Source organism: Dipteris shenzhenensis, chromosome 1 (genome assembly GCF_047967505.1).
Source record: "Dipteris shenzhenensis isolate YYH24624 ecotype China chromosome 1, Dip_SZ_1.0, whole genome shotgun sequence".
NCBI lineage: Eukaryota > Viridiplantae > Streptophyta > Polypodiopsida > Gleicheniales > Dipteridaceae > Dipteris > Dipteris shenzhenensis.
In genome coordinates this window covers 55,303,411-55,328,243 of record NC_141596.1, presented here as the reverse complement: position 1 = coordinate 55,328,243, position 24,833 = coordinate 55,303,411, and the positions used below count along the sequence as shown (strand labels likewise).

Sequence of the window (24,833 nt, the reverse complement as noted above, 5' to 3'; positions counted from 1 at the left end):
AAAACGGTGATAGCAACAATGAAGTTTTCCTTATGTACCCATGACAAAATGTCGAGTGGATATATCCAAAAAGGTTATTGTCAACCCTTAAAGCTAAAAGATTTAAAAATCTCAATATAAGAGAATTATTCAAGACAATGATGTCATCGATAAATTTCAATGATTTGGAAAAATGTCTTAACAAGATAGCTGATACTAGCTTAGCAAAGTAGGAAATAAATTGAAATTCATACATTGCAATATACCATGATGGACAAGAGTATCCCATGGGGGATGCCCTTACATTGATGGTAAGTATACTTACCAACCTAGAAGCAATAATTGTCCAAAACTCATTCAATGAGGAAAATTAACTTTTTGAAACCAAAGGACAACGGAAAGGATAGGGATGACTTCTTACACTACAAGGCTTTGCTATTCCTAGTTTGTAATAACATAAAACCAAGTTTGGTTTGGTTTAAGAAAACTAATTTGCAAATAGAAGAGATATTGTCAAGAAGACTATCATTTTCTTTTAATGAACTCATACATTTATTGGTACAAAGAGATATGACATATACTTGAAAAACTTATAGGAAAGTCAAGAAAGGAATTACAAATCCAAAGAGCTGATGTATGAGATGTAAGGAGAAGATAATTTGATCCTTTTGTTGCATTAGCACTTCAAAGTTGAGTATTAGTGTTGAGGGATGTAATTAGATTTGTATTTTTAAGAGAAAGACACTTTGAGGCAATTGTAATCCACATAAATGTGTTCTTATGTGTTATATATCATGTAAAAAGAAAAGTTAGCGTTTTAAGAAAAGGATTGATTCCAATTTCATCAAGACCAACTATACTCAACAAGTCTAGGGCTTCTATTGGATGATACTAAGGGGAATAATGTCAAGTTTAGTAGCCCTTTCCAAGTCTAGGATAAGGGCTACTTTTTTTCAAAGGAAGGAACGGTTATTTCTAGTCTTGTTAATTTCGAAGGTATATAATGTAATTGTAATAAATTTAATTTAAGCTTTCATCCTATCATTCACCCAGAGTGCTGTGACCTAGGTGAGAATCTTTTAAGAGAATTACCTTTGCATAGAAAGATTCTTCTAATTTGTTGTGTAATATTTTGTTTTTCTAGGTTTGAAAAACCAAGATATCCATAACATGAGTCCCAAACCAATTAATAATTATGATAAGGCTATATTGATATTTAATGAATTACATGGATTGATGCTTTATTAATTTTAATGGATTACATGGAATGTGATTCAGTCCCATGGACAAAATTTTTCTTGTTTTGGGGTTAAACCAATGGTACATACATCTTGACCATGGGAGCCAAAGTTCTTTAAAAAGATTTTGCATCTAAAAATTATAAAAATAGTTTTGATAAAAGCTATCACACACAATACTTTTTAAATTATAGAAATATTTTGACCAAATCTATCACAAAAATGTCAAAAATATTTATAAAGAAAGTGTTTCATATTTTCTACCAAATTGCTTTCTTGTTTTGTAAAATGCCCTCTTTGAAAATTAATAGCCTAGTCATGCTATCCTTCACGATATCTATTAAAGATCACAATCTCATAAATGAGCCCCCAGATGAGGAGGACAGTGAGGCATGTGATAGATCCATATTCCAAGAAGTCCTATCAAGGGAATCAGAATGATGCCAATCAAGATTACTACCACCAGGGAGAAACAACTCAAGGATGTACTTTATGTCCTAGATCTACGCAAGAAACTACTCTCCATGAGTCAAGCTAGTGCATTGATGGTGCTGGACAATGAAGATGCCTCAAGACTAGGGCATGAGGGATTTGGTAATGCTAAATATTTGTTCTTGGAAGCCATGCAAAGATGTAGAATGGTTGGTGGGCTCCCCCAATTCATAAATTAACATCAAGTCTATCAAGTTTGTATGGAAAGAAAGAAATGTCAAGATTCTTCAGTATGGTAGGGCCACAAAACCTTTGCAATTCATTCACTCAAACATTTTTGGGCCAATGCCTATGAGTTCACAAGTTAAAGCAAGGTAATTCCTCATGTTCATCAGTGACTATAGTCGAATGAAATGGATATATAGCCTTCCATGAAGTCTGTGACCTTTGATAAATCCAAGAAAGGCTTAGCCCCATGTCAATAATCACTTATTTCTTTCATTTTGTCATGCCTTTTTGTTGGGATGTCTTGGCTATTGTCAATAGCCTGTGTATTCTGGTCTCCCTATGGTATCCATCTAATTGAATTGATGTAATTCTCCCCCTTTGCTTGTATGAAGTGTCTTCAGCTTCTTCTCCATGTTGAGAAAGGAGAATCTTCAACATTCATTATAGGACTTTAGGTATTTGATGTTCATGCTTAGATCCATGTCCATAGCAACATGAGGACTAAGCTGAATTCAAGGAGCCACAAATCCATCTTCATCGATTACAATGAAGAATCCAAGGCCTACAGGATGTATAATTTTGTTGAATGAAAGCTGATGATCAACTTGGATTTGTTCTTCTAATAGATCTGTTCCCAAGATAGCACAATATCCCTGGGGTCACACTCTAGTGAAGAAATAAAGCCCAATCTAGCATAAAATTAGGTGATGGAAAGTCTGATCTCGATTGAGAACCTAAGAAGGGAGAAATTCCAACAAAGGATATTTGCTACAAGAATACACAAGAAGAGTCCAGGAGTGCTAACATCTCAAAGACAAGTTCTAAGGGGGTACAAAGGTGAAGGCTCAACTTTGACGCGTACCAATAGTGAGCTGCAATTTGAGCTGCAATTTGAAGGCTTAAATCAAGTTGATTAAATAGCTGAGGTCCCTTGAAAAGGTAAAGGAAGATTAGGATTGGCAATCCCAATGGAAACCGACATGGAATCCATTGAGAGGAATTGGACATGGGATCAAGCACAAGCTCATAAGGACCAATCGGAAACATAATGTCAAGTACAAGTTTGACAAGATGCTTAACAAGTGTATGGTTCAACTAGTGCCCTGCACAGACCAAAGGGCTCCATTACAAAGACATGTTCACTTCAATAGCACGAATGGAGATGATTCAAATGATGGTCGCATTGGTAGCCCATTCATAGTGGTATATCTTTGAGGATTTTGTGTGAAGGGGAATCTCAGAGAAGAGGGGGTCTACATGTAGCCACCTAGATTTCACATCAAGTGTCATAAAGTGTACAGAAATTGTAAGGCATTGTATGGGCTAAAATATGGGATGATTACTTTGGAAGAATCAATCTACTCGAGATTTCATGAAATGCAAACTTTTATCTCCATTCAAAAAGAGAGAGGAAATTGATGGTGATTTTGGTCACTGATGATCTCATCATAATAGGGGATCACAAAGAGAAGATTGAAGAGATGAAGACTCTGTTGAAGATAGATTTTTGTATTACCAACCTTGGTTTGCTTGGTTTCTTTCTCAGCATCAAAATTGGCAAGATCAAAGTAACACTTTTATATTATAAAAGAAATATTGCCTAAAGACAGTGAAGTGATGCATACATTTGTGTGGGCTAACCCCCCACTATGGAAATGTCATCTATCCCATAACCCATAGATTATCTTTTAATGTTATATCCTTGAAATCTAAGTGTATGCCTTGAAATGCATTTTTCAATCCTTGAAATAGTTCATAACATTGCTAACATGTGGTAGGGCCCACACAAATCATGGCCTATGTTTTTGATGGATGCAAGTAATAGGCCCTTTCCTTGAAGCTATCTCTTGGAAGACCATGGAATTATCCAAGAGGATCATCCTTTATTGAATTCCACTCTTTTTGAATTTATATATAATTGATTGAAATGTGAATTTATTGATATGTCAATGGTACTTATGTTTTGTCACGTGAATTTGTTGAACGGCATATTTTTGTAGATTTAGAACACAAGCAAATGCATGCCTACACACGCACATGCACATGCATGTGCAAACACATATATTTATTGTTTGTACAAACACACACACACACGCACATACACACACTCACACACACAAGCATGCATGTACACAGTTACCACACCTACACCCACCCACCCACCCGCCCTCTCCCCCCCCCCCCCACACACACACACAAGCTACCCTTATATCTGCTCATGTTCAATTAATAGTACATTCTCTTATTTGCTCATCACTTGAGTATTTGGAAAAGCTTATTCATACTCACTAATATCAACGAGCATCTTTGAATTCATTTGTAATCAATCCTTCAATATGTTAAGAATCGTGTGAATTGCACCCATACAGAAAGGTATAAAGAGGACCCTAATAGGTGACATGTGGAAACCTTAATCCTAACCCTAAAGGGTGTGTTCTCTTTATTATGGGTTTCTATGGTGTCCCCTCTCACACCATCTATCTTTCTCCTCTCCAGTTTCACATGGTATTAAATCCCAAACACCAATGGGAATTCCCCTCTCACACCATTGGTCTTTCTCCTCTCCACTTTCACATGGTAATAGAGCTCAAACACCAATGGGAAATATACTCTTAATGAATGTTAGAAGGCATTGTGGAAGAAGTCATTTTGTACGTGTTTATTTCCATTAGGGATTAGGCTTTCACACTTTGGCCTAATATGTATGTCTTTGCCTGCTCCATTTTGACTCAACAAGCTTCTCATTTGTTATAGCTTGAGATATGCAATTTCAAAGGTTCATCTTATGCATAGAGCTTTGCATTCATATTGTAAGGAGAATTCATGTATAGGAGTATTGAGAGAGAGAGAGAGAGATTAAGTTTCATGGAAAGTAGAGTAGTAATAAGCAAATGTAGACACACAATAGTGCAAGCAAACTAAGCACTCCTCATACAATAGCACCAGTAGACATGCAAGAAAGGCACACACTCTAGTGGCAAACAGGTGTACAAAAAACTCAATATAGCCATGCATCACTTAAACAAGCAATACACAGTTAGCACCAAACAATATAGCCATGCATCATTTGAACAAGCAATACACATAGTTAGCACTACACAAAAAAGCAACACAAGTAACACAACATGGTAGCACACAAAGAGCAATGACAAGGATAGTAAGTAGACTCAAAAAAATAAATAAATAAATTAATTATATATATATATATATAGATAGATAGATAGAGAGAGAGGGAGAGAGAGAGAGAGAGAGAGAGAGAGAGAGAGAGAGAGATGACATGTGGTAGATAGCTTGCCACATCACTCTCCACAAAATCATGACACATGCCAAAGATAAGACTTGATGATGGTCAGGTCAATATGGCCATGATCAGTGAAACCTTAGCCACTCTTAGTTGTATCTTGAGGTTTAACTAAGGTATACTTACCACAATTCTAGTAACCATAGGTCAAGACAGCCTAGCTTCAAATTCCACCTCATCATAGAATATAATTTTGAAATAGTGTTAAAGAAAAAGTCCAATCACATTTTCAAATAGCTACATCATGGAGAGAGGCTTCTAGGATGAGGATGGAGATGGAGATGGAGATGGAGATGGTGACGGCTTTAATGGAGATGGCCAAGCTAGTTACCATCGCTACCCTTCCTTCCCCCATCTAGATTCAAATGCACATTCTAGCCTGCATGGTACTGTTGATGATCTCGAGGCTCAAAGAGAAGGTTAAGTCAGCGCACGGCCTAGGCAAGCTAAAGATTTGCTACTGCTTTCGTTGAATTTGAGTTCTTAAATGAACAAGATTTTCCTACACTAGTCAAGGAGCAAAGCCTATCTGTTGATGCTACTGATGCACACTTCATCACGTAATGGAGCAACATAGTCAGGGAGGTAGAGGAGGAGGACTGGCTTGTCCCTTCTACTCCCATGTAGCTCAGAAGCCACGGGGGGTTAGCCTCCCCCCGAGAATGCATTTTATTGCTAGCTTTGCCCATCCAGATGGGTCCCTAGCTTCTGGATTCTTACACCAAGCCCTGCCCATCAGCTCTCCCCAATTCAAAAGAGGAGTTAGTATCTCCTTTAAAGAGAGAGAATGAGCTCTTGCAAGTACCTTTGTCAATGCCACCCAAGCCTCCCTTGTTGAAGGTGAAGGAGGATAAGGTAGAAGAGATGGTTCCACATCTAGCAGTGGACAACTCTAGAGTGCGATTAATGGAAGAAAATCCAATAATAAAGAGGGAACTAGAGGTGGGGACAACAGTCAAGGTGGAGATGGAGGAACCACAAGAAGCAATGCCACGAACAAGTGGCACCATGACAAATGATGAACATGCAAGAGGATGAAGAGTTGATTACTTCAAATGAGTAGGGGGCACCCATAACTAGTGAGATGAAAGAGAATGTATCAGCACCCGAAGACGATCAGACAACGGGTACTCATTCGCAATCAACTGCTAGAGGAGCATGCCAAGCTACAAGTTAGGGTGAACAACATGATTTTGGTAGGTCAATCATGGCCTTCCTAGATGACAGACCCCCAATGGCCTTTATTGAGACTTGGATCAGGGCAAATTGGGTAAGGAAGGGCATGAATGTATTGAATGTAAGATTTTTTAAGAAAGGCTTTTTTGTCTTCTTATTTGAAAAACCTGAGATGGCAACAAGGACCCTCTAGCATGGTCTTTGGACCATTAGAAATCAACCATTGTACTTGGAATGGTGGTCCAAGTTGCCCCTAGATCCACTAGGATTCCAATATGGGTAGAGATGCATGATCTTCCCCTTTATATGTGCAATCAATTACCTTTCTTATGTTGTGGATTAGTAGAAGTGCTTGGGGCTGCATGAAAATTTTAATAATCCTAGAGGGAACCCCAAGGTGTGTATTAAGATGGACATTGCAGAGGAAATGCTTGAGACCCTCATAATTCTTAATAGAAATGGTAGTACCTTTAGGGAGCAGCCTCTGGTGTATAAGAATTTTCCCAATTCTTGTTTCTTGTGTGGATTATCTACACATGTGGTGAAAATTTGTCCCTCCAAAAGGGGAAAGCCCGAAGAAGCTGCTTCTACTACTTTGAAGCAGGTTGTTCATGTAGAGAGATGGGTCCCTAAGAGTTCTTCAGTGCCCATTAGTACTCAGTAGGAGGGTCAAACCTCTAAGAGTGGTGCTAAAAAACTTGCTCTCTTAAGACAAAGACTTTCTCCTCTCTAAGTCTTTCCAACCACAAGTTAGTCTTTCTTTGCTGTGACTTTGGGTCTAGACATAGAGGAAATTCGTGGTTTAAAATAGAATCAAAACTTTTTGCTTTGAAGGGTGTCCAAGCCACGATAAATATAGTTTGGGATAATGCCTTTGTTGAGTGCACATTTGTTGTGCAGATGCTTGGGCTGTTGCAGTTGAGAATAATCAAAAACTTCTCAAGATAGCTCTAGAAAGATTGGAGCCAAAATTAGGGCTCAGAGAATGGATAGGATTCAGAGCAGGATTAAGAGATTAGAGCAACATGCTAGATTGGGAGATCTAGATGCCCAAAGTGATTTGTGAACTGCTAAAAAAGAGCTCAAAAAATAGAAACAAATTACATTGAATGACAGTAAGGTGTATTAAAGAGACTGGTGGGAAGGCAAGATTGATAGGCCAACCAAGGAAACTTTTAAGTTTATTAGAAGAAAAAGAGTTAATGAGGACATCGTTTTGTTGAAAAAATTTGATGGCACTTTGGTCTCATCCACAGAGGAGAATATCAATTTGATACACTGTCATTTCTAGGCACTCCTCTCTCCCGTAGTAACTCCAGATGAAGAGGTCCAAAGAGACTGAGAGTTGTGCCAAGTTGTAAGAGGCAAAGTAATAGAGAGGCTTGACATGGTTTATTTAGAGAATCGTTTTACCATTGAAGAGCTAAAGGAAGCAATCATATTGATGGAGATGGAAAAACTCTAGGAGAGGATGGTCTTCCTATTGAATTTTATAAGGTCTTTTGGGACATAGTTGGATCTTACTTGTTGCTACTGTGGCAAGAAAGTATATCCAAGGGTGCCTTACCCTCTCATGTTAATGGTCAAGCTCATCTGAAAGAAGGCTCTAGGGAAGAGCTTAGGAATTAGAGACCTCTCACAATGCTTAACTTTAGTTTTAAGATATTTGCTAAGGCTTTGGCTCTCAAAATTCAAAGAAAGATGAAAGATTGGATTCTTCATCAACAAAAAGGCTTCATAAAAGGGTGTCACCTATTGGAGGCAATCATAAATGTTTGGGAGGGGTGTGAATATGCTAAGGAAACTAAACAAGATATATGCTTAAAGAGTCATAGAGATGGACATACAAAAGCAACTTTGCTATCATTGGCAAAATCATTGAGATAGATGAAGCTACATGCTTCAAAGAAGCACTGTAATGCCCAAAATGGCAATGTGCGCGGATGAGCAATGCAAGGTCCTGATAAAATCAAGCATAGCCATATAGATCTATTGTCTGTCAACAAGCCCTTGCTAAAAATCTATGAAAATTAGATGGAATCAATGGCCATCAATTCACCTTGGCCTATTCAACTTGCAATTACTTAGCTGCATCCCAAGTTCTTCAAATGGCCTTGAGTAGATCACCTCCACTTAATCTAGTAGGTTGTTAATGTAACAATGCAAGAGCTACTAGGAAACCTTTCCATTTGTCATATAATTTTGGCTGAATGTTGTGAATGTTTGTAGCTAGAAGGATAGTAGAAATATCATCTAGCTTCTCAAAAATGTGGAGGATCCACTCGGTTGCCAATGTGTTGGCTGCTTGTTGGATGTGAACTGCTCCAAACCCTCCTTGACTTTTACTAGTTATGCAAAATGCCCAAGGAGATCTTCTCTTTATCCTTATCTCCTTGCCGTAAAAAATTTCAACAAAGTGAAATAATAATTTTTTACTCATTGTGCAAAGGTCCCATCCAGCATGAAAGATAAAAGATGGACACAAAGTAGATACAAGAATTTAACACTTAGTTTTCTCCAAACAAAGTCAACCTAGTCTTCTTCCAACTAAGTTAAATTGATGTTCCATCCATCTTTCTAGTTTCTTCTTGAACATACTGATAAACCAATCTCTTAGATATTGTAACTCTAAATCCCATTGGAATTCAAAAGATACTAGATATTTATCCCATTGGAATTCAAAAGATACTAAATATTTATCCCTTGCAAATCATCATACAACCCCTCTAATCCAATAAAGGTACATCGTGCAATATGTTCACACAAAACCTTGTAATGTTGTGACTGATGATGGATCCAAATGCATCACAAAAAGTTTTAAGGCACTCCGTCACCATTCTAATATCCTCATCTCTATTTCTTTGAGTGAGATTGCTATCATCTACAAATTCTTGACTAACCACCTATATGCCATCCAATATTCCAACAATACCCTCGAGGTTCTTAGCTATTGCTTCAAGATGGATGGCCATTCAAGAGCATCAATTACTATCCCAAAAAGCAAGGAGAAATGGGACACCCTTGTCCAATAGACCTTTGAAATTGAAAGGCTTCAAACTGACACATACCTTAGCATTTGCATGATTGAGTAGTAGAGCAATGCATTTTTGAAATTGAAATCCAAAACCCATATCTTGAAGAGACTATATAATGAAATCCTAATCAAATATGTCATAACGCAAATCACAGTCAACCTTGATAAATAGCTATCTTGTCTTATATCCTTGGCATATTCAACCTCGTCCCACATATTAGTTATGGCATCCCAAATGTGTATCCCTTTAAGTAAACCTTTATGCTCTTCTTGAATCCACAATTTCATTTTGTCCTTTAATTGATTTAGCAAATATATTTTAGTTTCAGCTCAACATAATCAAGGGTCCCCAATGATTAAAGAGGTCCTAGCCACCTTCCTTTAGAATAAGTTTTATCACTCCATAATTCATGTGGATTCGTAAGAAATGTAGTTCTTGTTCTCATTCTAGTCCTCTATTACTTGAGTCCCAGCAAACTCTATAAGTTTTGTAAAATTCACAATCCATTCCATCAATTGCTAGGGTCTTACCATCTACCGTGGCACTAGCACTTTGTCTAATTATTTTAAAGTAAGAGGCTTATTTGCCCTTGAGCCTCGAAAGTGGACATGGCTTTGAAGTTGACTTTAGATCAATAACTCTTTTTCATCCCAACTATTCAACAAAATGCCTATAAATTTTGTTTCTAAAGGTCCTAGCCTCTCGTCTTCTTTTGCAACTAAGGGGAGATATTTAGGTGGGTCCTTAGTAGTTGCACTTACAAGACGAACCAACATTAAACTCTTCCACATCAATTTGGTCCTATTTGAGCAAATCTACAATAAAGGCTTCCTACCATACTAGCTCTTCCATCTGCATTTTACCTTTTTCAAGGGCAAGATCAACATCTACTAATGAACTATTTATCCAATGAACATTCTCGCCATGAACTAATGACCTATCTATCCAATGAACATTCTCTCCATTGTTATCCTCTTCCTTCCCCTATATAGTTGGGGTAAAATGTAGAAGCTATTTTTGAGTTTGATGGCATCATTGTTCCTATTCTTGGATCTTCCTCTAACTCTACATCATTATCAGGCTTTATTAGAGGAGATTAGAGTATTCCCACTCATGACGTTTTCGGGATCCTTGTTAATGGTGTGTTGTTCAAATTCTTTGTGCCAACCATAGCCACATGAGCATTGTTTTCAACATCATTGCTCAAAATTTTTGCTTTATCTTATATAAGTCTCCACACTTGTTTGGCGACTTCTCCTTTCTCTTAGTCTCACCTTTGTTCTGACCTTTTTTATGGACAGTCTTTGAGCAAATGCCATGTTCTAGCATAAAGAAGACAATAATTTGGGGCATTCCTTCATAGGATAGGTTGGAATACGGGGAACTTTATTTTCATGGAATAGATGACAAGTGTCTATAGTAGTTCCTTGTCCTATACAAGTCTCCACGCTTGTTGGGCTCTCCTTTTTCTTGAACACACTGTCTTGAGCTTTCTTCTCATATTTTTAAAAGCAAATGCCCTATTCTAGCACAACAAATACACGAGTTTGGAACATTCCTTTAGAGGATAGGTTGGAAAACATCTTGGTGTTGGATTCTCTGTTATGGAAAAGAAATATATTGGGAGAAAGGATGATAAGAACATGATGTAAATAATGCAATCTTTCCATGTGCATTATGAATTGGGTCTTATGCTTGATTTGTAGCTGGTCAATGAGCTAGGCATTGTAAGGAATCAAGAAGTAGCATAAAGGCCAAGCTATGCTTGATTTGTAGCTAGTCAATGAGCTAGGCATTGTAAGGAATCAAGAAGTAGCATAAAGGCCAAGTCATAATCCTTAGGGAAATCTTGTAGCAAGTAGAAGGATTGCAACTTCACCATAATGCCCCAGAACTCCTAGCTCATAATCCCTAAGAAAATTACACTATAGGAGACTTATATATTTTAACTTGTTTGAAGTGGTAATTGTAGGGGAGAGGAGAGAGAGAGAGAGATTTTAACATCAATTGTTCTGAAAGCCAGCCACTTCGAACCACACAACCATGTTCGGTTGATTGTCTTTTTTTATTTTGTTTTGTTTACGTTGTACTGAAATTGAAAGTGCCCACATCGCCAATGGGGGTGAAGAAGATAGGCAAATGTGAAGTTTCAATCCACAGGCCATCAGCACTCTCAAGCAAAGCAAATGAAGCGATTCTTCCCAACGTTGGAGCGCGATGGCTCCTCCAAGAAGCTAAACTCTCCTCTCCCTCCTCAAGATGACGATCCCTCCACCAGAGATTCGCCCCCCAAGAAGGATCCTCTAGTTTTCATGTCTTGGAATGCCAACAGCCTCATCCTTAGGCTCAAGAACAACCTCGAGGAGCTCACCGGCTTTTTGGAACGTGTAGATCCCGACGTAATTGCAATTCAGGTCTGTTTGTTGTGTTGGCCAATTTCGGCAACTTTGGCGATTCAGTTCATAAGCTTACCCAGTTATGTGCTGCACAATAGTTTGCAACAGTAGAACAGATCCCATAGTTCCTCTAGGAACCCTCCTCTCATGGAGACAGGTCTCCCTTAGCATCTACAGCATTGCCTCAGTCATAGCATTGGCCATGGACATCTCATAGCGTCAACGCAGCCGTTAGTGGGACTCAGATGCATGCCCTCTTCAAGGAGGGGACCACCAGCTGCACAGAGGGGTATTACTGGCCATTGCCAGGCCCCAACACAAGGAATGAAGATAGTAGTTAGTATAACCATGATGTCCATAGTCCACATATGATATGGAAGAAAAACAAAAAACATGAAGGGAAAAAAAATAATGGGTCCTTAAGAATAAATAGGGATGGGAGGCCCTGAGGATTGGTGTGGAATATAGATGGAATCAGTAAAGAAACCCATACCCGAAGTTTGGTATCTGAGACAAGAAAATATATATGTTGCGTTGTTGCTGCTGCTGCAGAGAAAACCCAAATGTACGAGGCAAGGATGGGAGGCCCTTGGATGGTGGCCAACAAATCAGCTACCCATCCGGATGACAAAACCTATGTATGCTGTCTTGGGACCAACACCACCGATTGGCTGAGGATAGACAAGATGAGCTTGTTTGATAGTGGCTTTGGATTTGGTGACGGCTGGTGTCGTTAAGGGAGAAATCGGTGATGGATCGCTGCTGTTGATCAACATGCATAGATTATCCAGGTCCTTTCCTCCTACTCTGTAGCCTCCGAGAGGAAGCTGGACGTATGACAAATGCTATCGTCACTCCCGCGGTCTGTCTCCCCACATCAAAGAGTAGAGAGGAGATGTCTGCAAAGTGTCCACCCGAGGTCAAGTCTGTCAAGTCGTACAGTCTAGGTCTTGATTACGCCTAGTCCCATGCTGTCCCTGGTTCGGGTCGTCCGGGAAAGAGTCCATGATTGTCCTTTGATTGGTCTCTAACGGCCCCTCCTGTGCTCTCCTTTGCGGTTGTATTATGTCTCTAGGCCTGGAGGAGAAAAAAGGGTATGCATCGCTAATCAAGGTGTGTTGAAAATTGTCTTAGTGGTCCAAAACCGCTGCTGAAAATATAATGATGCCATCCACGGATCCCATCATACACAAGCCATTTGAATGCAAATTTCTCCTTTGACCGGGCCTCACATAAAGTGCAGATCCGTCTCTATGTGTGAAAATTCCTGGAAGTGTCCAATTGAGATTCAATGCATGTGGGAGATGAATCTCTGTGTAGCCAGCAGGTTCATTAATTCCCTCCTTTGAGAACCGTAAGCAGGAATCTCTGTGGAAGTTGAGTTTTGCCAAAAGCTCAGCCAAGTCTTGTACGTGTAGAGTTGCTAGATTTTCTCTGATAACTTGGTTCACCTAGTGGTAGGTGAGCGGAATGGATGGAGCCTCAAGGTATATTGAAATGGTGGTAGTTTGTCCATCTATAATCCCAAGCCTGAAAACCATCTGCGGGTTTGAGCATACCAGCTCCTCTGATCTCCCTTTGCCTTCGAGGCCATAGATGAAGTCAAGGCTAGCCATGATAATCTGCATTGGCTGGATGTTGTGGTACCAAAGTCTCTTAGCTCTATGGAGATAATTGACAACCTGGAAGATTGCAGTAGCCCCAAAGTCTGCCAATATGATATGATGTGGAACCAATGTCTAAAATGGAATGTTGTACATTCCAACTGGACGAATAAGTGAATCGAAGAGAAGAGACTTGGTGCTGGGGGCCTGGAAATGCGAGGGAAAGCATTAGTGCGACATTTCTTTGCTCAAGCAAGCATGCATGGCTGGCCAAATCGTGAAGATTGGGCTTGAGATGAGACCGGTATGTATGGGATGCAACAATTTCCATTGGTGCCCCGTCAAAGGTAAACTTCTTTCGATGTGTGGCCGTCCCGAAGATGTGTTGAAGGTCTCACAGAAAGGTTGGAGTGCATCCAAATGCTACCGGAGACCCTCAGCTTGAGTAGAGCCACATAAGAAACGAGCTAAGAGTGAACCTACTTCTCCTAATGTCGTGATAAAGGACTGGAGCTTGTCGATGTGTAGGCCAAACATGTTTGGTGACAAAGGACAACCTTGTTTGACCCCAATCGTGTCCAGACTAACCAAATGATGTCTTGAGCGTATCCTAGATTCTGTAGTCGTCGGAATAGTTGGGCTTGTGGAATTGTGTCGAAGATTTTGTGGAAATCCACAAAGCAACAGTGCATTCGTTGCTTTTGTGCACGGACCTTCTCAACGACGGCTCTTAGAGTGAAAATGTGGTCCAGCGTAGCATGATACTCAAACCTGCCTGTCCCATAGATCTCAACTTCACACTTTGCAAACTAGCTGACTTGATGATGCATAAATCTTGGAGGTAACATGTCCGATCGGGATGGTCCTATAGTTTTCCAGACTCAATGGGATCCCCTGTCTTATGGATCATAATAATGCTGTTGAGGGTCCAAGTGTGAGGAAACCGGTGCAAAATTGCTTCGTTGAATATCTTTGCTAGGATCGGGGCGGTTTTTGGCTCGGCCATTATGTAGTGTGTGTTTGATATCACTGGTGGTGAAGAGTGAGCAAGAGGTGGAACGAGTAGTTGTGGGAGTTGTGGTCTAGATTAGTGGGAGATGTCGTAAAGGGTGCGTGCATAAGTGCGAGATGATCGGGTCTATGAGAGGGGGTGTGGACCTCCGCTCATGACACTTTCGCTAGGAGTCCTTGGATTTATTACTAAAAAAAATGCTTAGTAATTCTTCCTCATTTTGTTAGATAAAGTATCTCAAGCTCTAGAGAACTCGATGAGCTTTGACAGAGAAATGGGTGAAAACTCAATCCCAGGGCCTCTATGGCTAGCTCAGTCAAACCCCAGTCCCCCACTCCTTCAACTATGGCCTCACAACTCAGAGAACCAATATCCAACATAATGGGAAGGTTTGGGCGATCTAACCTAACATGGTAAATCCATTTGCAAGGCACACAAGAGTGCTAGAGGAGCCGCAAGGCCCTCCAACGCCATCCGTACCAGTAACCATGCGGAGTATTCCCATTCCCACCATACTGGTGAATTCAGCGGAACCATGTGTGTGATTCTATAAGGGAGAACCATTCTGGGAGTGACTCTTGTCACACATTTGTACTTCTTCCAAGAAATAAATAGAAATCTTTTATATCAACCTTGGTCAAAGAAAGTTGACTCTAGGTAACTAAAATTAGTTTCATTTTCCTTTACGAGGACGCCCACAAGGGACTATGGATAGTCCAAGATTTAGAATGCATGCATTTGACTTACCTTTAATGGGTCAAAGTGTTGGATTTTGTTTGTGCAAGGCGTAGGACTTTGGTGGACAGTGCTTAATTCCCCACTTTTTAAGGAGAAAAGCACAAGATAAGTGGCGCTCCATGTAATGAAGGGCGCATTTGCATCGCACCTATTTTTCGAAAAAGCCCATGTTTTTTGAGAAGGCCTAGCTTTCTAGGAAAAATCGTCCATGCTAGGCAAGAAAGCAAGCCCAGCTTTTTGAAAGCACATGCTTTCAAGCTGGCTGTCCTAGTCTTTAAAATAAGGGTCTTTAGGTTCTCAATGGTATTGGGAACTGTACCCAGACTCTGCTCCCTCGTGAGCTACCTTGTACAAAGAGATTTCTATTGCTTCGGGGGGTGGTGGTGGTGGGGCGGGGGGCAGCCCTTATTTCTGGCCTCTAGTGCTGAGTTTTTATTCTCTCTCTCCCTCTCCTACTCTCTCGCACTACAAAGATTTATTTTACAGCCCCATCGTTGAGCTTCCCATGTGCTGCTCGGAGTTTTCAGCTTTCAGCTTTCAAACAGAGTTCATCCCATATGCGATTTGCCCCAAGATGCTGTGAATTGATTTCCCTTGCTGCAATTTGAGTTCCAGCCAGTTCTTGGGCCCTTTCTTAAGTGCAAAATTAACTAGGCTGTTTTGAATTGACTATGGGAGTTGAGTTTTGAACTTTGTCATAGTAGCTAGTCCCTGCTATGCGTGATGGAGTTTATGGTTTTCAACCTTGTGAGTGACTATCATGAGATTGAAACTACTATGTTGTGTTCTTCGAGGAAGAGTTTGGGAATGTTCCTGGATTCATCTAGGTATATATATTTGGTTTAAGTTACAGTGGTATTAGAGCACAATCTTGCCACTTTCCTTGGTGGCAGCGATCCAAAGAATCGTCAAATTGAGCAATCAGCGATTGGAAGAGTAAGTGAGAGTTTGGAGCTGCCATCTACTATATTTACCATTGTTGGCCCAATACTTTGGCCCTGAATCCCAAAGTATTGGTTGAATCATACAACCAAAAGCTACTCCCAGCCTTCCTTCATTATGCATCAGGCCAGCTCCTATCTTCACCCGTTACGCGCTTATTTCCTCGAGAGGAGTGGGGCTTTGCAATTGGCTATTTTTTGCTCAGCAAAGCTTTTAGTCAATTTGGGTTTGATTTTTCATTTGGCACATCATGATTTCGGAACATGGCAGTTCAGCTTCTTGACGGCCCAATCAGAAGGGGCCTGTAGAACCTGACGATGATCTTGATGAAGATTTTGTAAAGACCAAAATCCATGGTTGAAAGCTTTGAAGAAGATTCGAAGATTTCAGCATCTTTTTGAGGGCCCACATTTGACTAAGCAAGTGACTGTTCCTAGGGAAGTAAGCTGGTGCCGTCTCCGAGTCTAGTATATTCTTAATACGGTCATAGTTCAAGGAAAGGCGTAGGTGTCCACGCCCAAGAGGAAAGTGAAGAAGACAATCTCCAATCTCTAGCTCATCATCTTCTAGCAGCTCTTCTTCCTTAGGATCCCACATGGTTGAAAAAGTCTAAAGAAGGTGAAAAAGCTTTACAATTCATCCGCTAGTTTGACATAGCTTTTAAGACATGGCATTATCAAGAGAAGTCAAAGCTGAAGATAGCAAGTTTACTTCTTACAAGCAGTGCAAGTGCATGGTGGGGAGCCCTCCTTGTGCACCAGAGCAGTGGAAAGACGTCAAGAAATCGTTCTATGAGCAATTCTTTCCCATAGGTTTCTATGATGATGTTTATTCAACGTGGGAGAGCTTAAGCATATAGCTTCAGATACTGCCAAGACTTACAACAATGAGTTTTGGTTAGCTCATCTCCAGATTACCCTCTTCAAAGATGTTTTTGTTAGCTATTCATTATTATGGGTGATTAAGGTTAGAGAGGGGTCTTATTACTGCAATCTTATTGGTCGTGATGAAGTGTTTTGAGGTAGTGTGATTGGTCTATTGGTAAGTCCACGTGAGCTTATGCATGGAGGACTACGTGGACTACCTTACATGAATTTAGCTTCAGATACTGCCAAGACTTACAACAACGAGTTTTGGTTAGCTTATCTCCAGATTACTCTTCAAAGATGTTTTTGTTAGCTATTCATTATTATGGGTGATTAAGGTTAGAGAGGGGTCTTATTACTGCAATCTTATTGGTCGTGATGAAGTGTTTTGAGGTAGTGTGATTGGTCTATTGGTAAGTCCACGTGAGCTTATGCATGGAGGAATACGTGGACTACCTTACATGAATTTGGCTAGGTAATAGGAGGTCATGGAGTGTCACCTCGGTTTTTGCTATCTCTAGAAGGCGGTTTGAGAGTCGACTCCCGCGAGCTCAGGAAGGAGGCGTATCCCTTGGCTCTATGCAGGGTTGAGGGCCGGATAGCTTGCTGGAGGTCATGACCACGTGAGGTGGCAAGTCTCTGGTGGTGCTAGTAACCATAACGATCTTTAAGAGGTTGATTGTGTGTGTGAGTTGTAGTTGTGTGTTGCGCTTTGTGGCTTTCTCTAAAGCATTGTAATGAGCAACAAGCCGTGTAGGGATGAGCTCAGTGTTTGAGAATAATTAAATGAGAGTTATTGAAATCGGCCTTCAATTAACTAAAGGGCAGTAAACCGCAACTATCTTAGCATTCACACCTTTTACAGCCACATTGCATCATTCCCAATCACTTCCATTAATTAATTGCCACTGAAAAACACTTAGAAATAAATTGAGAATAACTGGGATGGAGGCTAGAATGCCCCTGCTCAATGAAACATCACATGAGACACCCACTGGCCCCAAATGCCTCGGTGCCCCTTTTGGTATTTATTTAATTCTTTTGAAAATGGTCTTAACCTGCATCCAATTTCCAAGTACACACACTAGCTCCCAACTGCCATGGCAAGGCTAAGGCATCTCCCCACTATTTGTGTCCACTGCAAAGAGGTACAGGCATTCCACAAGGCATCCAGTTTGCTTCATAGGGTTTGGCAGTCCCACAAGTCAATGTCCAGCCTCTCAGGGTGACATCACATCAACACAGATCCCAAACTGCACACGTGACCTCAAAGCAAGAAGAAATCCACACATTGCCCCTTTGGCATAAATCTAGGTACACCCTTTGTAACTGGTGTCAGTCCAAATTCAGAATCCACGCACTTCTCCTCTGGCATAAATCTAGGCACACCCTCTGTAACTGGGTGTCTGTCCACAGCCTGAATGGCCAAAGGGGAAACTTTGAGCAACAAAATGCACAACAAGCTTCCAAAAATGATAGAATGGAAAGTAAAAGAGGGTAAGAACGACCATACCCGCTGTCCTTGGAAGAGGGGCGAGCTCTACCCTCGCACCTATCCCCTGTCCAGGCTCCCGCGGTGCACAGTGACCCTCAACCATGAACAAGAGTAACAAATGAAGAAGGATTCACCTCCTGAGGGCAGCAGATCCCAGAGCACAGGCCAACAGGAGAAATGGGCAGCTAGGAGAGTGAAAATGAGAAATGCTTTGGAACCAGAGAGAGAGAAAGAGAGCAAGCGGATCATGGGTAGGAGAGGAAGAGCGATCAGCCAGCAATCTGCTTCGGGGTGTGAGCAAGGGACTTGTATGATCAGCTATACCACAATCTGTGCCATCCAGGAAATCTATCCGTACAACCACCAAAAGGTCTGCACATGAGCGGTGAAGACACCTGGGGTGGCGTGCCATTCACCCGTACAATCAATACGGGGACTTGAGCCAAGAATCATACTGAAATCTCACTCGTTTCAATTGCTGTCCGGACTTGGCTGTAAGCTGTCTGGAGGTCTCTCACAAACTGATCAGCTGCAAATATTTCATCCTTGGTCCTCAGCATAGGTGGCAGAATTACCTTCCCATAAATGACCTCAAAGGGGGCTTTCCCTGTAGAGCTATGTACTGTATTATTGTAAGCAAACTCTACCAATGGTAGGTATTTTTCCCAGTCTGAACCTTGGTCACCCATGTAGCATTTCAGCATATCCAATGCTATAGAATTTGCTACTTCACTTTGACCATCTGTTTGGGGATGGAAAGAAGAAGAAAAATTCAAATTCGTCCCCATATTATCAAATAAAGCTCTTCAGAATAGACTGGTCATTTGGGGATCTCAATCACTGACAATGGACTTAGGCATACCATGGTGCTTAAAGATCTGTGCCATGAAAAGCTTAGCCATATGATCTGCCTTTATGGTTTTGCAAACTGGAATGAAATGAGCTTGCTTGTTGAATCTATCAGTGATAGTCCAAATCCCATCATTCGTTGACTTTGATCTTGGCAAATCAAAAATAAAGTCCATTGCAATACTTTCCCACAGTGCCTGAGGCACGGGAAGAGGCATAAGTAGGCCAGGTGCCTTTCGTCTATCATACTTAACTTTCTGACACATAAGGCATTCAGTATCAAACTGATGTATATCTTTCCGCATCCCTGGCCAAGAGAAATACCTCTCTAGTGCTTGAGTTGTTGCTGTAATTCCTCTATGTCCAGCATAGGGAGGTGCATGGCATTCCTCCAAAATCTTTTTCCTCAGCTCTCGAGTGATGCACAGGCAATCATCTTTCATAAGATACCCATCTTTCAGGGAATAGTGACTGGTGGATTGCCCCTCTTGCATTTGCTGTAAAATCTCACCAAAATCTGCATCATTAGCATATTGCTCCCTCATATCTTCCAGGTCCTGATGATAAGCAATAGTTACATTTTGACCTGGGGTCTTTGGGACAAGGCATCTGCCACTCTGTTCCGAACTCCTAGAGTATGGACAATCTGAAAATGGTACATTGACAGCATGTTTGCCCATTTCATATGCTTCTTGGAAAGTTTTGTCTGAGGCAAAAGGTATCTCAGACTTTGGTGATCTGTTTTAACTATAAAATCTGCACCCAAAAGATAATGCTTCCATGTATGGATGGCATGGATTACAGCCAACAACTCTTTCTCATAGATTCCTAGATATCTCTCTGCATCTCGGAGTCTCCTGCTCTCATAGGCCACTACATGACCATTCTGATGCAATGCAGCCACAACACATTCCCCACAAGCATCACAATCCACATCAAATGGCTGATACAAATCTGGAACTATTAAGATTGGCTCTGTAGTCAGCTTCTCTTTGAGTGTGGTAAAGGCTGTCTTTTGAGAAATTCCCCATCTGAAAGCTGCATTTTCTTGCAAAATGCCTGATAAATCTTTTGTAGTAAGAACACAGGCCTAGGAAACTTCGAACTTCATGCACGGTTTTCAGCTCTGGCCATTCCTGAATGGCACGGATTTTTGCTGGATCCATCCGTATCCCATCTTTGGATATTATATGCCCCAAGTAATGGATTTCATCCGGGAAGAATTCACTTTTCTTGCTGTTTGCATAGAGCTAATGATTTCTGAGCTCTTGAAACACTATAGCAAGATGTTCCTTGTGCTCTTCTTCGGACAAGAAGGTACCAGTGAACTGTTTGTAAGGTTGGAAGATACGAACCATCATCCTATTGAAAGTAGCTAGGGCATTTGTCAATCCGAAAGGCATCACCAAATATTCATACAATCCAAAAGTAGTGCGGAACGCTGTCTTGTGCACATCCTGAGGCTGTATCCTCACTTGTGATAGCCACTCTTTAAGTCTATCTTGCTGAAAACTGAAGCTCCATTTAACTGATCCAGCACATCATCAATGAGGGGAATAGGGAATCTATTCTTGATGGTCATTTTGTTCAGTGAGCGGTAATCGGCGCACATATGGAATGAGCCATCTTTCTTTGGTACTAGCAGTACAGTGGAACAAAAAGGAGAAAAATTGGGCTGAATCAGCCCCTTGGACAAGTCTTGCACCTGAGTCATAATCTCTTCTCGCTGAGTTACACTAACTCTGTATGGGGGTCTATTGGGTGGCTCGTTGCCAGGAATGAGTTCTATGCCATGATCCTTAGGTCTCTCAGGGGGTAGCTCCCTTGGCAAAGCGTCAGAAAGCAATCTTTAAAATTTTCAAGAAATTGAAATTTATTCTGATCTGCCTCACTTATTTCAGCATGTATTTCCACCTCTCTCTCTTTTACTAAAATCATGTAAGGTGAAACTGTAGACTTTATTTCTTTCCCAACAAAACCATTTGATACAATGGGAATAGTTTCCCCTCTATTCCTAGCAACCACACGATTTTTGTAGCAAGCAGCTCTACGCTGAACTTTTGTAACAGCTTTCTCTCTTCAAGAAATAAAAACCTTCGAGGGGGTCCAGCTCGACATTTTGTCCTAGGCCCTAGTGTATCTGTTGAGAGAGGGAGAAAGGGGGAGAAAAAGAGAGTGTCTTTGCTGTCTTTTACGAAGTGGGATTTCATTGGTATCAGAGCGATTGGCTCACCCTCTTCCTTAAGAAGGTGACGATTCAAGCGAAGGAGTACGTTGGCCTGTGGAGAGCAGTGGGCTAACATGGCGTTTCGAGCGTTGGCAACTATTAGTCAGACCCGCTGTGTCTATAACTGATGAAGAGCCAACCGGGAGAAGTGTGTACGCCGTCTGCCTGCTCCATTGCGTAGGCGCACGACAAAGATAAAATTGTAATTACATATGCTGAGGAAGGAGACGGGGCACCTCGTATGGACCCTAAAGGCCCGAGGGAAGCTTTGTTGACGGGACCATAGGCCCTACACGAAAGCTTCGTGGCAAGCAGGTGAAAGCACCGATGCCACCACGCTTACTTGAGAAGCTGGCACGGGATCTTCAGAGTCAAAGAAGAAAAGAAGAAGAAGAAGAACAAGAAGAAGTCCAGTAGGAAGGCAGAGACTAAAGAATTCCAGGACGGTGGGAAGTCAATAAGATTTGCCACTTACAATGGCCAATATGGCCAAGCTGAAAAGGCTATGCAGTTCATAAGGCAGTTTGATGCTACCTTAGCTTGGAAAAGTTCAATGAGCCCTCAAAGCTTCGTATGGTTGGTTTACACTTGACTGGTACAGCCAGTGCATGGTGGATAGCTAAAACAGCCAACTATGTAGCCCCTTGGAAATGGAAGGACTTCAAGAAAGCTTTCTATAAACAGTTTATTCCCAAACAGTTTCAGGATCATGTCCTTCTGGGTTGGGAGAGCATTCATATGGAAGCACATGATACATTTGAGTCTTACAACCAGAAATTTTGGGACGCATACTTGCAAGTTTCGCCTTTCAATAATATTTCTGACAAGACTCAACTCAAGAAGTACAGGGCAGGACTCACTCCAAAGATACGGGCCCAAGTGAACACCAAAGATATTAAAGAAATATCAGATCTCATGCATTCAGCCAAAGTGGCTAGTCTCATGTACATGCAGGATCCTATTGGTGTGCCTTCACTACAGGCAGGGTTACCAAGGGATAAAAAGCCAACGACCCCCAAGTTTGAAACAAGAGAGTTTCCCAAGGCTCAAAAGAGGGGATTTCAGCCTCAGAAGCTGAATTACAAGAGCTTCAAGCTCATTTCAAATTGGCAACATGCCACTTGTCTAAAATCTAGACTAAGTCCTATTACATGCCACTAAGGGCAACTCTGGAGTCTTCGAAGCACTTGGTCACGCGAACCGCCTCCTAGATGCTTGTTAGGCTCCCGTAGCGCTTAGGAAAATAACTCTTCCTAGTACCTGCAACAATTAATGAAAGCGCACCACCATGGTACTCATTAATTGTTAGCGCTTTGCATGCAAATAACACACTGTGGACTAATTCTAGTCACAGTGGGCGGCCCCACTGAACACATGTGCATACATAACAAATATAAAAATATATATTTATTCTCTGGTTGACTGAAGTCAACGCTCTTGATCATAATTAAAGGGGCTTTGACCTAGGGTCGAGGCACCTTAATTATAGTCAAGTCTCTCCAACGGAAGTTGGCACATCTTGGTTAACTGTAGTTAACCCTCTTGGCGCATGCCAAGTCTCGTTGACCGAAGTCAACACTCTCTGACCGTAGTCAGCTCTGTGGTTCTCTGGTTAACCGCAGTTAATCCTCTTGGTAATAAACCAAGTCTCCCCGACTAAAGTCAGGTTTACTTGACCAGAGTCAAATATCTTTGACCGTAGTCAATTCTTTGACCATTAAAAGAACTCTTTGACCATAATTAACACATATGAAAACTTTTTAATTATGATTAGATAAATGGTCAACTGTACTTTGACTTAGGATATTTACATTGTGGTGACACGTACACAGCAACAAATGCCTCAGGAAACACGTAAGGAGTTCCGTACACCCCGTACGGAAAGCCATATAGTCTGTACGGAAAGCAGCCAAGGAGATAATCGGGATGCATGTAGCCTTACTTTGCGAGCCAGCTGCCTCGGGGTGTGTGACGTAGACTTCCGTACGTTTTTCCTTCATGTAGATCTCCAAGGTGCCACAAGGTCTAAGGGCAGAGAGAAAAACCAGGTAGAGAGAGAAAGGTCACACTTGCCATCACATGCACACTTGGGACTGCCACGTGGCTCATTAAAGCCCCTAACCCTCTTACCAATGACACACTTTGGGTTCCCTTGGGCCCAACTTCATGACCCCTCTAAACCTTGCCTTGCTCCTAGCATTTGGGCCTAATGGGTGCACCTAGGTATTAGTGGGAAGCACCTTAGGGGTTTTTCAATGTCCACGGGTTTATTTGCACAATACAAATCACGTCCCTGTGACAGTTATTATGGCATTTGATATCTCGGTTTCTCTCCAGTCGTGAATTATGTTGCTTTTGTAAAATTCATTGCATGCATCGATTTGTTTAAGGCAATAGCCATAACGACAAAGCTTTGGAAGTACAGGGCTGGTTTACAACCTAAGTATTCATGCCCAATTGAGTATTGATTCCAAGACAAAACTTCGAGATTTGATGCATTTAACTTCAGTAGCAAGTTAATGAAAGAAGATTTACTATGGGCACCAGCAGCATAAAAAAGCAAGAACGGAGACACCATCAATAAGACTATTGTATCTGCACAAATTCAAAGGGAGTTTCAGTCACAAGAGCCAAGGGGTGAACCAAAGCTTTATAAAGGAAAGTCAAAATTCACCCCGGAATAGATTGAGACCTTCCAAAAGGAGGGGAAGTGTTTTGGATGTGGGACAACAGGACACTTGGCAGTCAACTGCCTCAAAAGATCCACGAATTCAATGGATTAGGAAAAACCAAGAGAACCTCCAAAGACTTTGGTGGGAGCAATCCTTGACGTACTAGGGAGGGTGGCCGATCCAAAGGTTCGAGAACTTTGTCTCTCTTGAGGCAAAGTCAGAGATCATAACGATTTGATTTTGTTTGATATTGGAGCAAAAGATAACTTTATTTCTTATGACCGAGCCATGCGGTTAGGAATTAAGGCCGAAGAGCTAGGGTAGTCTCTTGGTCAAATCTTCTCGGGACAGTCCAGTACCGGTGACACCGCGCATTGGGAAGCTTAGAATCCATATTCATGATTATGTGGATCACAAGGACTATATGGTTTCACCTTTGGAACAATACGATGTAGTTTTTGGGGATGCCTTGGTTCTATCGGAAAGAAGTGCATCTCATGATGCCCAAAGATGCCCGAAAAGACACTTGTTTTCAATCATAGATTGAGAGAAAATCGTATTGTTGCTAAGGGAAAAAGAGAAACTATTCCTGTTGTATTTGGTGTTTCCATTGGAAAATTAATAAAGTCTTCAATTTCAGCTT

The 24,833-nt window shown here is 41.2% G+C and overlaps 1 protein-coding gene across 2 annotated transcripts in view; it reads left to right on the top strand.

Moving 5' to 3' along the window:
- The first annotated feature begins 11,434 nt into the window (after positions 1-11,434).
- LOC147906060 (DNAse I-like superfamily protein) overlaps positions 11,435-24,833 on the top strand; it is a 74,931-nt gene continuing 61,532 nt past the window's right edge. Inside the window, exon 1 of one of the 2 annotated variants that reach the window (XM_087382908.1) lies at positions 11,435-11,803. In XM_087382908.1, the coding sequence (XP_087239034.1) occupies positions 11,576-11,803 (228 nt within the window). In that variant the 5' untranslated portion in view covers positions 11,435-11,575. Of the gene's footprint in view, positions 11,804-12,522; positions 12,577-24,833 lie in introns of those variants that run through there. The other variant, XM_087382918.1, reaches the window with a different exon arrangement.